Consider the following 17,821-nt stretch of genomic DNA (forward strand, 5'->3'; position numbering starts at 1 on the left):
GAAAAAGCTATGACAGTCTTGAATAAAAACTAGTTTATGTCTGCACGTTTCTTCTGTCATTGCTGCTGTGTGCACATGTCAAAATGATCAGTATAAGGACAAGTTCAGGGCTTCCTTTTTCAGAAGGTCTCTGAGTTTGTTCCAATGTACCTTTCATTTACCTGTGTGCCAGCTGAATCAGTAGTGTAAGCAGAACTGACTTGAAGTTGTGAGCCTTGTACATGAAGAGAGTCACCACTCTACAGTGGAGTGATGGCCTAGAGGTAACGCGTCTGCCTTGGAAGCGAGAGAATCTGAGCGTGCTGGTTCGAATCACGGCTCAGCCATCGATATTTTCTCCCCCTCCACTAGACCTTGAGTGGTGGTCTAGACGTTAGTCATTCGGATGAGACGATAAACCGAGGTCCCGTGTGCAGCATGCACTTAGTGCACGTAAAAGAACCCACAGCAACAAAAGGGTTGCTCCTGGCAAAATTCTGTAGAAATATCCACTTCAATAAGAAAAATAACTAAAACTGCACGCAGGAAAAAATACCCCAAAAATGGGTGGCGCTGTAGTATAGCAACGCGCTCTCCCTGGGGGAGAGCAGCCCGGATTTCACACAGAGAAATCTGTTGTGATAAAAAGAAATACAAATACATTGTTTGTTTATCCTTACATTATCTTATCAGATACGCTGCATGTCAAAGGTCAAAGGCCAAGCAACATACTGACCTCCACCAGGAAGAGAAGGGTGAAGGAGGTGGAGAACCCAGCCAGTATTGTGGTTTTGTCCACTGAATCTTTCCACTGTCAGCGCAGAAAAAAGAAAGAAAGAAAGAAAAATCAGATCACCACATGGCAATATCGTTTCAAAATTTGTTTAAATGCAAAAAAATATCACACAGATTCAAGCATTAACACAAAACACTAAAAAAAAATTTGTTTTAAAAAGTTCTCTTATATTTCACATCTATCTAACACTGGTGATATTAAAATTAATTTGACGTGGGAAAAAAGACATGGGATTATTTTCTTACACATTAAGAGAGACAGACAGACAGAGAGAGAAAGAGAGTGCATGTGTGTGCACGTGTGAGTGTGTATGAAGCATGTATGCATGACTTATGTTTAGAAGTGATCTGGCCAAGACTGGAACGTGATAAGTCTCTAGATCATGTTCATGACCAACAACAGAATCTCACCTACAAAAAGTTTGTTTTTTTTCCTGGAAGGTGCAAGTAACATCTTGTGAGTATACTGACGTTAACACAAAGCAGGGCTGCACCCCCCACCCCCCAAACCCTCCTACCCCCACCCCCACCCCCACACTCACAGGCACGGACAGCATGAGGCAGTTGGCGATCACCAGGGACACGATGAAACGCTTGAAGTACAGATGCTGTGTGATGTCATACATCAGTGCACGGAAAGCACTCCTCTCTGCAAAACACACACAACACTCTTTGAAACATCAAAACACGCCTCTCTGCAAAACACACACAACACTCTTTGAAACATCAAAACACGCCTCTCTGCAAAACACACACAACACTCTTTGAAACATCAAAACACGCCTCTCTGCAAAACACACACAACACTCTTTGAAACATCAAAACACGCCTCTCTACAAAACACACACAACGCTCTTTCAAACACCATAGCGCTTCTCTCTACAAAACACACACAACGCTCTTTCAAACACCAAAGAGCTTCTCTCTACAAAACACACACAACGCTCTTTCAAACACCAAAGAGCTTCTCTCTACAAAACACACACAATGCTCTTTCACACAAAACACAAACAACACTCTTTCAAACACCAAAATGCTCTTCTCTAACTAATATCCTCAGCTTCTACTGAGATTGTTGGAAAATATTTCTTTATTTCTGTGCAAAGAATTTCAATATGGGGAAACTGCTGTTTCACGAGAGTGTTAACTTTGATGTTTACTCTGTACTGTGACCAGTGACATATATCTATTAATCATGCTTTTGTTATACATGTGTACCCCTTCACAACAGGCCATGACCAATACATTAATGAACCATCCGAGTCCTTTCCCTGGACCTCTCTTACCCAGGGTTTTTCTGACACACACATGCACACTTAAACACACACTTACACCCACACACTCATGCACGCTCACACAAACGCACATACACATACCCCCCCCACCCTCCCCACCCATACTCAGGCTCAGGCTCAGCACATACACACACAAACACATCCCCCCCCCACCCACCCCCACCCCCCGTACACAGAGTATACACACATACACATACCCCCCCCCCTACAGAAACACACACATACATCAACCCACACCCACCCATACTCACCCCTTGCCCCTCCACAGAGACACACACACACACACAAACACATACTAACACTCCCCACCCCCACACCCACAACCCCCCCCCCACATCCTTCCCCCTACACACCCACACATGCACACACACACACACCACACACACACACACACACACACACCACACGCACACCCACACACACCCACACACACACACACTGAATCCAACTCACCAGGTCTGGGGGGAATGTGGAGAGGCTGGGCCAACTTGATTCTTCCCTTCAGGTCCAGCCAGCGTCTCTGGTCCACTGTCAGCAGTGCTGTCCCCTGCACACACATACACATGTGTACACTTCACATCACTTCACAGGTTGCAGAACACTCTGTACTATGGTGTTTCAGTAATCAGGCTTCACCCTTCGTATCACAGAGTATGGCTGCCTACATGGCAGGGTAAAAACAGTCATACATCTAAATGCCCACTCGTGCACATACAAGAGAATGTGGGAGTTGCAGCCCATGAACGAAGAAGAAGAAGAAGAGGATAGCAAAGGAATACCCCTGTGATCTAGTATCCAGAGAGAGAGAGAGAGGGGGAGAGAGAAATGTACAGATGATAGACAGATAAACAGATAGACAGATAGTTAGGAAGATAGATAGACAGATAGACAGACAGACGGACAGGCATGATATCCATGTGTGTATGTGTGAGTGTGAGGGTGGTGGTGCAAAGGGATTACCTTGTTCTCACTGTAATTGGCGATCACCACACCCACAAACAGTGTCAGACCAATCATGTAGCCGATGAAGACAAACAGGTGAATGTAGATCGCTTCCGCCTGCAACACAAACAGGTGAAGGTATAACACTTCTGTCTACAATGCAAACAGGTCAGTGTACAAAGCTTCTGCCTGCAACACAAACAGGTGAAGGTATAACACTTCTGTCTAAAATGCAAACAGGTCAGTGTACATAGCTTCTGCCCACAACACAAACAGGTGAAGGTATAACACTTCTGTCTAAAATGCAAACAGGTCAGTGTACATAGCTTCTGCCCACAACACAAACAGGTGAAGGTATAACACTTCTGTCTAAACTGTAAACAGGTCAGTGTACATAGCTTCTGCCTGCAACACAAACAGGTGAAAGTATCACACCTCTGTCTACATTGCAAACAGGTCAGTGTACATAGCTTCTGCCTGCAACACAAACAGGTGAAAGTATCACACTTCTGTCTAATATGCAAACAGGTCAGTGTACAAAGCTTCTGCCCACAACACAAACAGGTGAAGGTATAACACTTCTGTCTAAAATGCAAACAGGTCAGTGTACATAGCTTCTGCCTGCAACACAAACATGTGAAGGTATAACACTTCTGTCTACAATGCAAACATGTCAGTGTACATAGCTTCTGCCCGCAACACAAACAGGTGAAGGTATATTAATTCTGCCTGCAACCAAACAGGTGAAGGTAAATTAATTCTGTCTGCAACACCAAAAGGTGATTGTATCGAGCTTCTGTCTGCACCACATATAAATGAATCCTACAAACATAAAAGAAGTCAGCTCTCAGAAAATATTTGCTTTCATAAATAACCAGCAGGACTTTTTTTTTAATAAAAGCAAATCAAAGTTTCTTCCATCTTAAATGAAAGACCTTTGTCAAATGTTAAACATGGGAAGACAGAAAAACAATGGTTCCTTTTCCACATGAGATGTTTTACTTTAACTCTTTAAGACATTTTTTTAGGGTTAATTTTACCCTTGCTTACATCCTACTGTAAAGCACAATTCAGCCAACCAGGATACCATAAATTATCACTACTGACTGTGTTGTGTTGTGTTGTTGTGCTGTGTTGTGCTGCGTTGGGTTGCACTGCATTGCATTGCATTGTTTTTTTTAATTATTTTAATGTGCTGTTCTGATGGTCATAATCGGACATGGCTGACAATCATACATAGATAGTCACGACAGCAATTGTCTCCTCTGCTGTTCTGATGGTCATAATCGGACATGGCTGACAATCATACATAGATAGTCACGACAGCAATTGTCTCCTCTGCTGTTCTAATAGTCCTAGTCAGACACATCTGACTGTCATTCATAGTCAGGACAACAGTTGTCTCCTCTGCTGTTCTAATAGTCCTAGTCGGACACAACTGACTGTCATACATAGTCAGGACAGCAGTTGTCTCCTCTGCTGTTCTGATGGTCATAGTCGGACATAACTGACTGTCATACATAGTCAGGACAGCAGTTGCCTCCTCTGCTGTTCCGATTGTCATTGTCACACACTGGACAACAGTTGTCTCCTCTGCTGTTCTAACAGTTATAGTCGGACACATCTGACTGTCATTCATAGTCAGGACAACAGTTGTCTCCTCTGCTGTTCTAATAGTCATAGTCGGACATAACTGACTGTCATACATAGTCAGGACAGCAGTTGCCTCCTCTGCTGTTCCGATTGTCATTGTCGCACACTGGACAACAGTTGTCTCCTCTGCTGTTCTAACAGTCATAGTCGGACAAAGCTGACAGTCATACATAGATAGTCAGGACAACAGTTGTCTCCTCTGCTGTTCTAATAGTCCTAGTCGGACACAACTGACTGTCATACATAGTCAGGACAGCAGTTGTCTCCTCTGCTGTTCTAACAGTCATAGTCGGACAAAGCTGACAGTCGGGACAACAGTTGCCGCCTCTGTTGTCGTGAGGGTCACAGTCAGACAGGGTTGATGGCCACATGATGTGAGGTGAAGCACTGACCGCGCCCACTCTGCTGATGATGACGTCGCGCACCTCCAGCCATCCCTCCAGAGACAGCACTTCAAACAACGCCAGCATCGCGTTCTGGATGTTGTCAAAGTTGAAGTTCCGTGGGTTGGCCCTGCACACACACAGACACACACCACTTCAAAATAATGCCTTCTTGTATAACTATGTATGACTCATCAAACTAGTTGTGTTCTGGATGCTGTCAAAGTTGAAAGTTACACACACACATATGTATACACATCAAAATAATGTCCTTTTTTCAACTGAGTATAGGATTTAAACTGATGAATGAATCATCAAACTAATTAAGTTCTGTATCAGTTTCAGTTTCAGTAGCTCAAGGAGGCGTCACTGCGTTCGGACAAATCCATATACACTATGTTGTCAAAAGTGACGTTTCACCGGTTTGCTGTGGATGCACTTTCACCACTCTTAAAGTATGCAAAATTTTAAAATTCTGTCTTCATGTAAAGCGGCATTGAGCCAAGGACAGTACACATGGAGGCACAACCAAGTGCTAAAAGAAACTGCACATGTGGTGAGCACTGTCCAAAGAGCACCAACCCCACCAGAAGTTCCAACAGAGTTCCGCTCTGCAGAACGCAATAAAGTCTGGCCAGGAACAGCTGTAATATCCAAAGCATGGAAACATGGGCTGCTTGATGGTGCTGGAGATTGGGAATGCACAGCTGACCTACCAGAGGGGAAGAAACACCTGGAAATCATCAGCAAGAGTGGCATGAGACCTGACATAGTACTCCACTCCAAGGCAACGAAACAAGCGATTCTGATTGAGTTCACTGTGCCATACGAAAAGCAGAATGGAGGAAGCCCACATCTACAAGACCGAGAAGTATGCTAGTCTAGACAGCAGCCTGAGAGAATCTGGCTTCCAAGCCAAGTCCTCGCAATAGTGATTGGTGCAAGAGGGTTTGTGAGCGCATCTGCCTAAAGCCTTACGAAACAGCTGTCGATTTCTGGCAGAGAGAGGACACGGGCTCTCAAGACAATGGCAGAAGCAGCAGAAAAGAGTTCCAGCTGGATCTGGTCGAGGAGGAATGAAAGTAAACTTCATAAGGATTAAATTTCCCTACTCAAACTAGGCGTACGATGGCTCAGTGGTTAAAATGTCTGCCAGAAAAGGTGACTCAGTCCTGAAGTGGCGAACACCCTGGAGGCGCGGGTTCGAACCTGCTGAGGACCAGGAAAAAAAAATGCAGCAATACAATGGCATCCAGGAGTCATGACCTGGGTGCGGCCTGGCCACCTTAGAGTGTAAGGAGTTAAGGGCCGAAACACTTGACTGAGGGGGGTTTCTTCTCTGAAGACCTTGTACTGTCCAGCTCTCCCTAGAGTTTCTTATCACTATGTAAGATGTCTGCCTGGGTCTCTGCAAATGGTTTTCCCATCCATTCTGTGGAGACCCAGGCTTTGACACACAACCAACAGACCTGGAGTAATCTGCAGAACTGTTTCTGAGCAGTGCCCCAATGACTCTTCACAGAGTTGAGAGGGGAGAGTAAGACGACGAACCACATAGGATTAAAACTGATGAATGAATACAGGCAAAGTCAATTCATCAAATTAGATACCTTCTGGATGTTGTTAAAGTTGAAGTTGTGCAGGTTTGCACTGGTTACACACACACACACACACACACACACACACACACACATTCATATAGCATAGCACACTTCATGTCTTTCGGGTGTTGTTTTTTTTAACTGCGCACCATATAGGACATAATTTGATGAATAAATACAAACAAAATCAATTCATAAAACTATTTACCATTTAATTAACAAATAGTAAAGAGTGGTAACTCTCTCCATTACACAAGGTACACAACTTCAAGTCAGTGATGCTTACGCTACCGATTCAGCTAGCACACAGGTAAATAAAAGGTACATTGGAACAAACCCAGACACTTCCTCATAAAAGAAGCACCGGGTCTGTCCTTATACCAATCATCTGACATGTGCACACAGCAGCAAAGACAGAAGAAATGTGCAAACACAAATTAGCTTTTATTCAAGACTGGCATAGCCTCTTTAATCCTGAATAAGCCACACAGAACACATGGACAATACAGAACAAATACATGGTTGCCTCGGTAGTTTATCCACTGGAAATTAACAAATAATGAGGCCAGGAGACGATATGATTAACAAATAGTAAAGAGTGGTTTACTTTTTGCTGAGCCCTGCCTTCCTCTCCACAGCCCTACACACTGATCATGAATTCTGTGTAAGCTTATCTATTATTTATTCAACTTTTTTTTTTTCCCCCTCAAGGCCTGACTAAGCGCGTTGGGTTACGCTGCTGGTCAGGCATCTGCTTGGCAGATGTGGTGTAGCATATATGGATTTGTCCGAACGCAGTGACGCCTCCTTGAGCTACTGAGCTCACTGCTACAGGCCATGGGACTGTTCAGTTACCCCTGAAGCATGAACTGTGGGGTGTGGCACTACTTCAGTTCCCTTTCTCAAGGTGGCATCACTGTGTTTGGACATACCCATACATGCTACACTGCACCACATCTGCTAAGAAGATGCCTGACAAGCAGCATAACCCAACACACAGACCTTGACAAGTACAGACAGACAGACATAGGGAAACCTTGAAAGAGGTCCACACACACACAAGTACAGACAGACAGACAGACAGAAACCCTGACAGAAGTCCACACACACACACAAGTACAGACAGACAGACAGAAACCATGACAGGTCTACACACACACACACGATTAAAGACAGACAGACAGACAGACAGAAACCATGACAGGTCTACACACACACAAGTACAGACGACAGACAGACAGACAGAGGTCCACACACACACACAAGTACAGACAGACAGATATAGGTCCACAAACATGCACAAGTACAGACAGACATAGGTCCACACACACACACAAAGTACAGACAGACAGACATAGGTCCACACACATACACACAAGTACAGACAGACAGACAAACAGAGGTCCACACACACACACACAAGTACAGACAGACAGAGTACAGACAGAGGTCCACACACATACACACAAGTACAGACAGACAAACAGACAGACAGACAGAGGTCCACACACACAAGTACAGACAGACAGAGAGAGACAGAGGTCCACACACATACACACAAGTACAGACAGACAGAGGTCCACACACATACACACAAGTACAGACAGACAGACAGAGGTCCACACACACACACACACACACACACACAAGTACAGACAGACAGATATAGGTCCACAAACATGCACAAGTACAGACAGACATAGGTCCACACACACACACAAAGTACAGACAGACAGACATAGGTCCACACACATACACACAAGTACAGACAGACAGACAGACAGAGGTCCACACACATACACACAAGTACAGACACACAGACAGAGGTCCACACACACACACAAGTACAGACAGACAGACAGAGGTCCACACACACACACACACACACACACACACACACACACACACACACACACAAAGTACAGACAGACAGACAGACAGAGGTCCACACACATACACACAAGTACAGACAGACAGACAGACAGAGGTCCACACACATACACACAAGTACAGACAGACAGACAGAGACAGAGGTCCACACACATACACACAAGTACAGACAGACAGACAGAGACAGAGGTCCACACACATACACACAAGTACAGACAGACAGAGGTCCACACACATACACACAAGTACAGACAGACAGACAGAGGTCCACACACATACACACAAGTACAGACAGCTTCAGAGCCAGCTCACCAGACCCTGGGCACCCAGAAGCCAGGGATCTCCGAGTCGTTTTTGGTCAGCATCATTTTGGAAATTCTCACCCGGCTGTAGAAGGTTCCTGTGCACTCAGCCTGCAAGGACAAATCAAGGTGTCCGACGAAAAGAACAACAACACAAAAACATGGACAGCACTGGACTTTCCAAACTCACGTTTGATACCCATCCCACAGTTTCAGTTTCTCAAGGAGGCGTCACTGCGTTCAGACAAACCCATATACCCTTGGAAGATGCCTGACCAGCAGCGTAACCCAAAGCGCTAGTCAGACCTTGAGTGCATGCCTATATATTTGTGCTCCTATCAGAGTGGATTTTTTCTACAGAATTTTATCTGAGGACAACACTCTTGTTGCCAAGGGGTTTTTTTTTCAGTGCGCACACTGTGTGCTGCACACGGGACCTCGGTTTATCATCTCATCCGAATCACTAGACGCTCCGTTTGATTTTCTCGTCAAACTTGGGACAAAGGGTGAGAGCAGGATTCGAACCCAGAGCCTCACAGACTTTGTATTGGTGGACAAGCGTCTTATCCATTCTGCCACCGTCCTCCATGAGAGCAGTCAGACAGACAGAACCAGGCAAGGAAGGGTTGTTCACCTTGTCCGAGATGCTGGGGTCGTTGCACCTGGCCAGTTTGCCCCCCAGCAGGTGAACACCACAGATGGCGAAGGTGAACATCAGCACGATCAGCAGCACTGATACCTGCACACACACACACACACACACACACACACACACACACACACACAAACACACATGCAGGCACACACACACTCACACACGCATGTTCACACAGACACACACACACACACGCACACACACACACACACACACAGACATGCACGCACACATGCACACACACACACACACATACACACACTCGCACACACACACACACACACACACACATACACACACGCGCGCGCGCGCGCGCGCACGCACACACACACACACAAAAAAACACACATGTAGGCACACACACACTCACACACGCACGTTCACATAGACACACACACACACACGCACACACGCACACACACACAGAGACATGCACACACACACGCACACACACGCACACACACACATGCACACGCACGCACACACACACACACACACACACACACAACACGCACACACGCACACGCACGCACACACGCATACACACACACACACACACACACACACACACACACACACAAACACAGAGTGTTAGCAACAATTCCTTTTTTTCCACTGCGAAATGATCACAAGGGTATTTCAATCAACTATAAATATTCAAATATGCAAATTACTAACAAGTACACTGATCAGCAGAGGACTGTCATCTCACGGAGAAAAGACTGGAGCAACAGATCAGGAAGTCAGTTAGCTAAAGGTCCCACAGCCCTTCACAGCCATCGAGGCAGTGAATTCATTTCCACTGTGTCCAGGGCTCAGCTTGGAAAGCAGGGCCTAATCCTCCCCTTTCCACGTTAAACTGAAGACTACTACTACTACTACATAAGCGGATCCCCAAAGCTGTGTGTGTACCAACCAGCAGGATTTCAAACAGCAGACTACTACTACGACGAAAGCAGATCCTAAAGGCTGTGTACCAACCAGCAGGATTTCAAACAGCAGACTACTACTACGACTAAAGCAGACCCCAAAGGCTGTGTACCGACCAGCAGGATTTCAAACAGCAGACTACTACTACGACTAAAGCAGACCCCCAAGACTGTGTACTGACCAGCAGGATTTCAAACAGCAGACTACTACTACGACTAAAGCAGACCCCCAAGGCTGTGTACCGACCAGCAAGATTTCCTTGAAGCCCCTGACCAGCTCGTAGACGACCTTGCGCATGTGAGGCACCAGGCTGTAGATCCTGAGGGGCCGCAGACAGCGCAGGATCATCAGGATCTGCTCCGGGGACTCGGCCTTCACCTGACTGGGCATGATCAGCAGGAACAGCACGCTCACCTGAACACACCACCATCACACATTGCAAAACTGAAACACACCACCATTACACACTGCAAAACTGAAACACACCACCATCACACATTGCAAAACTGAACACACCACCATCACACATTGCAAAACTGAACACACCACCATCACACATTGCAAAACTGAAACACACCACCATCACACACAGCAAAACTGAAACACACCACCACCATCACACATTGCAAAACTGAAACACACCACCATCACACATTGCAAAACTGAAACACACCACCATCACACACAGCAAAACTGAAACACACCACCACCATCACACATTGCAAAACTGAAACACACCACCATCACACACAGCAAAACTGAAACACACCACCACCATCACACATTGCAAAACTGAAACACACCACCATCACACACATTGCAAAACTGAAACACACCACCACCATCACACATTGCAAAACTGAAACACACCACCATCACACATTGCAAAACTGAAACACACCACCATCACACATTACAAAACTGAAACACACCACCATCACACATTGCAAAACTGAAACACACCACCATCACACATTGCAAAACTGAAACACACCACCATCACACATTACAAAACTGAAACACACCACCATCACACATTGCAAAACTGAAACACACCACCATCACACATTGCAAAACTGAAACACACAGCTGTTGCAAGGAACAGCACGCTCACCTGAACACACCATCATCACACATTGCAAAACTGAAACACACAGTTGTTGCAACAGATAACAAGAAAGAAACAGCCATGGTAAATTATTACAAAATTGAGACACTGTCGCATTACAAAACTCAAACACACCACCTTCACAGACTACAAAACTGAAACACACCACTGTCACGCATTACAAAACTGAAACACAGCACCATCGTAACATATTACAAAACTGAAATACAACGCTGTCACAACAGATTACAAAACTGAAAGACACCTCCATTGCAACAGATTACAAAACTGAAATACAACGCTGTCACAACAGATTGCAAAACTGAAACACACCATCTTTTGTAACAGATTACAAAACTGAAACACACCACCATCGTGACAGATTCCAAACTGAAACACACCAGCCTTCTAACAGATTACAAAACTGAAACACACCACCATCGTGACAGATTACAAAACTGAAACACACCACCATCGTGACAGATTCCAAACTGAAACACACCACCCTTCTAACAGATTACAACACTGAACAACACCTCCATCGCAACAAGGACATGTCAAAGCATGTTGGGTGATCCATATCCACCACAGCACATCAGCTGGAGAATTTTTTTTAATTTAAAAAATTTTCAAAATTAAGAAAAAAAGCAGATGCCTGACCTCTGACCTATGCATGACCCCAACATGCTGGTCAGGCATTGTGGGATATGGAGGGAGGTGGCAGAACGGTTAAAACACTCATCTGCCAACACAGAATCCATGAGAGTATGGGTTCAAATACCGCTCTCGCCCCCTCCCACAAGCTTGGCTGGAAAATCGAATGGAGCATCTAAGTCATTCGGATGAGACGATAAACCGCGGTCCTGTGTGCAGCACGCACTTGGTGCACTGAAAAAGAACCCATGGCAGCAAGTGTCGTCCTCTAGCAAATTTCCGAAGAAGAAATCCACTCTGATAGATAGATACATAAATACATATGCATGCGCTCAAGGCCTGACTAAGTGTGTTGAGTTACGCTGCTGGTGAAGCATCTGCCTCGCAGATGTGGGGTAGAGCATATGGATTTGTCCGAGTGCGGTGACGCCTCCGTGAGAAACTGAAACTGACAGATAAGACACAAGCGAAGTAAACAAAACTACACACAGTGCTGAACTCACTCCATAGATGAAGAGGTCGAGGACCCCGCTGAAGTCATTGACGACAGCTTTGGGAGTGAAGAAAAGCCCATGGGCCAAGACCTTCATGATCATCTCAATGGTCATGCAGATCACAAAGGCGTACTCTGCAATCTGCACACAACAGCATGCTCCGACATCACAGGAAAAAAACAAAAAACAAAAAAAAACATGGGCATGGTTGTTTTGCTTAATACAGGCCTTGGGGGGAAATTAACAAGCACTTCTGAGGTGACAAGAAACAACACAGTTGCTAGCATTTCAAATTCACAAAAAAGCTTGCAACTGCTCAACTGATTGTTGCACTTCTAATTTTGAAATTTTGTAGCGTAATATGGATTTGTCCGAACGCAGTGATGCTTCCTTGAGCTACTGAAACTGAAACTGAAACTATTGAATGACATGAACACTGACCATCTAAAGAGGGAGGGTTGCCTAGAATGGTTTGGATCAATGAACTGATTTCTAAGCTCCTTTAACATGGGAAAGCAAAATACAAAATGAACTTCATTCTCCTATGCATAGGGCAAGGAAAGTCTTCATCAGTATATTGTCTATGTGGATGGTGATCTACAAATGGGCCTCATATTCAGACAAAGAGAGATACTGGGAGTTAATAAGAGGAGAAGAGAAGAAAGAGACAGAAATAACGAGAGAAGAGAAGACAGAGATTGAGAGATAATGTGAGGAAAACGGAACAGAGAGACGGAGAGATTATAAGAGAAGAGAATTTTCCGTCCCCTTCCGGTGTGTAACAAAGTGCCCCAAGACGGAATTTTTCAATTCAGTGTGTGTGTGTGTGTGTGTGTTGTTGTTTTTGTGTGTGTGTGTGTGTGTGTGTGTGTGCATGTGTGCATGTTTGTGTGTGTGTATGTGTGCATATGTGTGTGTGTGTGTGTGTGTGTGTGTGTAAGTGTGTGCGTGCGTGTGTGTGTGTTTTACATAGTGGAAAGGTGGGTCTTGCATTGATATGACTCTGCTGTGTGTGTTTTTGTTTTGTTACACTGAATGCCATGGTTTACTGTTCAATCACCAATATGAATGACCAGACAATCAACAAAATTCCTGCTTTCTTCCTGTTCTGCCTATAATATGAATGTTAAACAGACTTCACCACATACATTTTTTCTCTTAACTCTCTCCATACGAACAGCGAAAGAGACGACGTTAACAGCGTTTCATCCCAATTACCATCATCAAAATATTGCAAGTGGAACGCTGTTATACTGAAGAGGTGAATGTTGACAAAGAATACCACAGTTCTGATGACGGAAGCTAAAGGTTGGGTCATTCAGACACCCACTGGACATCCGAGGGGTCTGTGTAGAGGAGAAGAGAGGACTGGCCGTACTGAGTGAGTTAACTCAAGTGATCCTAACTCAATCTTTCACAGCCACAAGCTTTGTTCCCTGTCCCCCAGTGGGTAACAACACACATGCTGAGCATTATGGTATTGGTGTTATATACTGCAATATGAAATGTACATTAATGAAGTATTGTGATGTATGACTGGTATGGTGTGCATTGTTTTGTGTACAATGATTTGTGTACATGTCTGAACACACTGGTGTTTGGTTGTTTGTCAGTGCCGGGTTATGGATGCATGTTTTTCATTCTGGTATTTCGTTATGGATACGTGTTTTTCATTTTACTGTTTCAATGTGTCACCCGCTGCAGTGACAGTGACAGACAAATGCAGTCAATTTTGCAAAAATTGTCGTCTGCTTAACACTCAGTCTCAGCTGCAGTGAACCGAACCAGAGTTAAGTCCCTTCTTGTTTACCCCGTCCAGGCCAAACAAAAGATGTTTTGAGAATCATTGCCTTAATCCCTGCGTATGATGGGGAAGGTTTGGCACGAATGCTCCGGCAGAATGGGTCGATTCTTTTTCGATCTGTTGGTCAAGGGGTGACAGGTCAGGAAAGGCGAGGACCTATTCTTGTCCCAAGTAGGGAGGCCTGTGTTGGTCACCCCTGTTGAGAGCACAGTCGGAGGGTCCGTTCACTGCATGAGCGATTTGTGGGCGTTAATTAGGCACTTGATTTGCAGACTCTGAGGAGAGTGGTCAAGTCTCACTTTAGGTAGTTGTTTGAACCACACCTAGGCTTGCTTGAGGCCAACAGTTAGACTTGTTTGAAGCCAAGAAGTAGGTTCAATTTTCATTATTAACTGCTAGGTTGAGCACATCTATTATAGGAGCAGAGGAGAGAAGTGAGAGGAGATCAATTCGTGTTATGTTTGATAACCGAAAGTCAGCTGTGTAAGACTGACGAAAGTGGTTGCAGTCAGTCCACTGAGTCCTGATCTATCTATGCAAGGGGTAGTGTTGACTGCCGCGGAACAGTTAGATTAGGTGTGTGTGCACCAAATAGCGTTGACTGGAGGAAGTTCACTGCTCTGCAGAGTACCACAGGAAAGCCTGATTGCACCGTTCCTTTTTCCATCTTTCTTTATTGTGTTTTTCCTTCGTCGTCTTCATCGTCGATAGCACCTTTCTCCTCTCTCCTACCTCTGGGTGGCCAGGACCTACACCCACTACCACTACTGCACTGCATGAGTGCCTGTCATCGTCAACCCCTCCACCCGCCCCAACTGCTCATGGCCGCAAGGGCCATCGACGTCAGCTGGGACAGATCTGTGCTTCACAAGGTGTGGGGAGCCAGAACTGTTGTTCAAAGCTGAGTGACATCACAGCGTTTGACTGTGGACTCTGGAGACAGTGGGGAGGACTGTGATATGACAGACTTTATTTCCTTTTGTTTGCAGTGTTTTTGTTGTTGTTGTTGTTTTTTTTGGGGGGGAGTGGGGAGGGTCAGGATGGGGGGTGGGGGGGGGGAGTGTGACTGTGTGTGTGTGTGAGAGAAAAACGTACTATTGATTTACATATTTTAGTTTGTAGTTGTGTGTAATTTGATTCTGGGGTGTATTAAAATTATAGAATAATCAATCTTTTGTTCAACTTGATTCTGGGGTTATTAAAATTATAGAATAATCAATCTTTTGTTCAACTTCTCTATTTGGGAGAGTCAGTGCGTCTAGCGTCTAGACCAACTTTGTCGCCGAGTGGATTCACCATATTGTGACACATGCATGTTTTACACATCAGTTCTTTTCGTGGTTTTTTACAGTGTACAGCTCAACTAAGCATGTTTTACATGTCAGTTCTTTTCGTTGTTTTTTACAGTGTACAGCTCAACTGAGCATGTTTTGCATGGAAAGGCATTCCATAAATTGGATTACTCTATCAATATTATGATTATCATTTTGATTATTATTATCATTATTATAATTACTATCATCATCATTATCATCATCATCATCATCATCATTATTATGATTATCAATATTATTTCTATCATTACTATCACTATCATTACCAGTACTGTTATTATCATGATTATCTTTATCATTATCATATTATCATCATTACCTGGAGCGTGGGTTTCTCCACCATCCTCTCCCTGGGCGTCTCCAGCATCATGGAGATACAGGACAGGATGGTGATGATGATCATGACCCAGTCAATGTACGTCACCAGGCCCACAAGTTTGCTGCACACACGCACACACAGAGTTGTCAACACACACACACACACACACACACACACACACACACAGATACACAAACACACATCATGGCAATACAGGACAGGAGGGTGATGATGATCATGACCCAGTCATTGTACGTCACCAGGCCCACAAGTTTGCTGCACACACGCACACAGAGTTGTCAACACAGACACACATACACACACAGAGTTGTCAACACACACACACACACACACACACACACACACAGTCATCAACACACACACATACACACACAATCATGGAGATACAGGACAGGATGGTGATGATGATCATGACCCAGTCAATGTACGACACACACAGAACTCACTGGTGTACTTGGACTTGATCTCCTTACCAGTGATGGGGTTACACACACACACACACACACACACACACAGAACTCACTGGAACTGTTTGTACTTGGACTTGATCTCCTTGCCAGTGATGGGGTCCCTCAGCACATAGTTGTACTTGGCGTTGACGATCATGGAGCAGATCTTACGCAGCTTGCTCTCACGGCCAACCATGAACAGCGGTGTGTCGAAGAACGGGTGGTTCTCTCTCAGGTCCACCTCTATCTGGTTCCTGACAACATTCACACCAAGTCATGTTGCCGGCTGGTTCTCTATCTGGTTCCTGACAACATTCACACCAAGCCATGTTGCCAGGTGGTTCTCTATCTGGTTCACAACAACATTCACACCAAGTCATGTTGCCGGCTGGTTCTCTATCTGGTTCCTGACAACATTCACACCAAGTCATGTTGTCAGGTGGTTCTCTATCTGGTTCCTGACAACATTCACACCAAGTCATGTTGCCGGCTGGTTCTCTAACTGGTTCCTGACAACATTCACACCAAGTCATGTTGCCGGCTGGTTCTCTATCTGGTTCCTGACAACATTCACACCAAGTCATGTTGCCGGCTGGTTCTCTATCTGGTTCCTGACAACATTCACACCAAGTCATGTTGCCGGCTGGTTCTCTATCTGGTTCCTGACAACATTCACACCAAGTCATGTTGTCAGGTGGTTCTCTATCTGGTTCCTGACAACATTCACACCAAGTCATGTTGCCAGGTGGTTCTCTATCTGGTTCCTGACAACATTCACACCAAGTCATGTTGCCGGCTGGTTCTCTATCTGGTTCCTGACAACATTCACACCAAGTCATGATTCCGGGTGTGCAGGTCAAACGGTCAGAGTGCTAGATTCTCACTCAGGTTTCCCGGGGTTTGATCCCCGGTCAAGCACACCTGGTGGGTTTTGAGATTTTTCCCATCTCCCAGGTCAGCATAAATTAATACCTGCCGGTGCCTGAACCCCCTCCATGTGTATGCGCACTCAGAAGATCAAATACACACGTTAAAGATCCTGTAATCCATGTCAGTGTTGGGTGGGTTATGGAAACAATAACATACCCAGCATGCACATCCATGGAAACAGAGCACAGCTGACTACATGTAGGAAAAAAAAAACTGTCATGCAACATACAGACCCACACTCACATGCGAGTGAATGTGGGAGCTGCAGCCCATAAACCAAAAA

General features: G+C 45.0%; 1 protein-coding gene across 1 annotated transcript in view; it reads right to left on the reverse strand.

Moving 5' to 3' along the window:
* LOC143289183 (sodium leak channel NALCN-like) overlaps nucleotides 1-17,821 on the reverse strand; it is a 115,208-nt gene that overhangs the window by 37,843 nt on the left and 59,544 nt on the right. The window contains exons 21-31 of the mRNA XM_076598108.1: nucleotides 16,683-16,862; nucleotides 16,139-16,259; nucleotides 12,691-12,822; nucleotides 10,672-10,839; nucleotides 9,475-9,579; nucleotides 8,851-8,951; nucleotides 5,057-5,177; nucleotides 3,030-3,128; nucleotides 2,523-2,616; nucleotides 1,317-1,423; nucleotides 716-790 (exon numbers count right to left, since the gene is read on the reverse strand). Of these exons, the coding sequence (XP_076454223.1) occupies nucleotides 716-790; nucleotides 1,317-1,423; nucleotides 2,523-2,616; nucleotides 3,030-3,128; nucleotides 5,057-5,177; nucleotides 8,851-8,951; nucleotides 9,475-9,579; nucleotides 10,672-10,839; nucleotides 12,691-12,822; nucleotides 16,139-16,259; nucleotides 16,683-16,862 (1,303 nt within the window). The remainder of the gene's footprint in view (nucleotides 1-715; nucleotides 791-1,316; nucleotides 1,424-2,522; nucleotides 2,617-3,029; nucleotides 3,129-5,056; nucleotides 5,178-8,850; nucleotides 8,952-9,474; nucleotides 9,580-10,671; nucleotides 10,840-12,690; nucleotides 12,823-16,138; nucleotides 16,260-16,682; nucleotides 16,863-17,821) is intronic.

This window comes from Babylonia areolata, chromosome 13 (genome assembly GCF_041734735.1).
Source record: "Babylonia areolata isolate BAREFJ2019XMU chromosome 13, ASM4173473v1, whole genome shotgun sequence".
Taxonomy (NCBI): domain Eukaryota; kingdom Metazoa; phylum Mollusca; class Gastropoda; order Neogastropoda; family Buccinidae; genus Babylonia; species Babylonia areolata.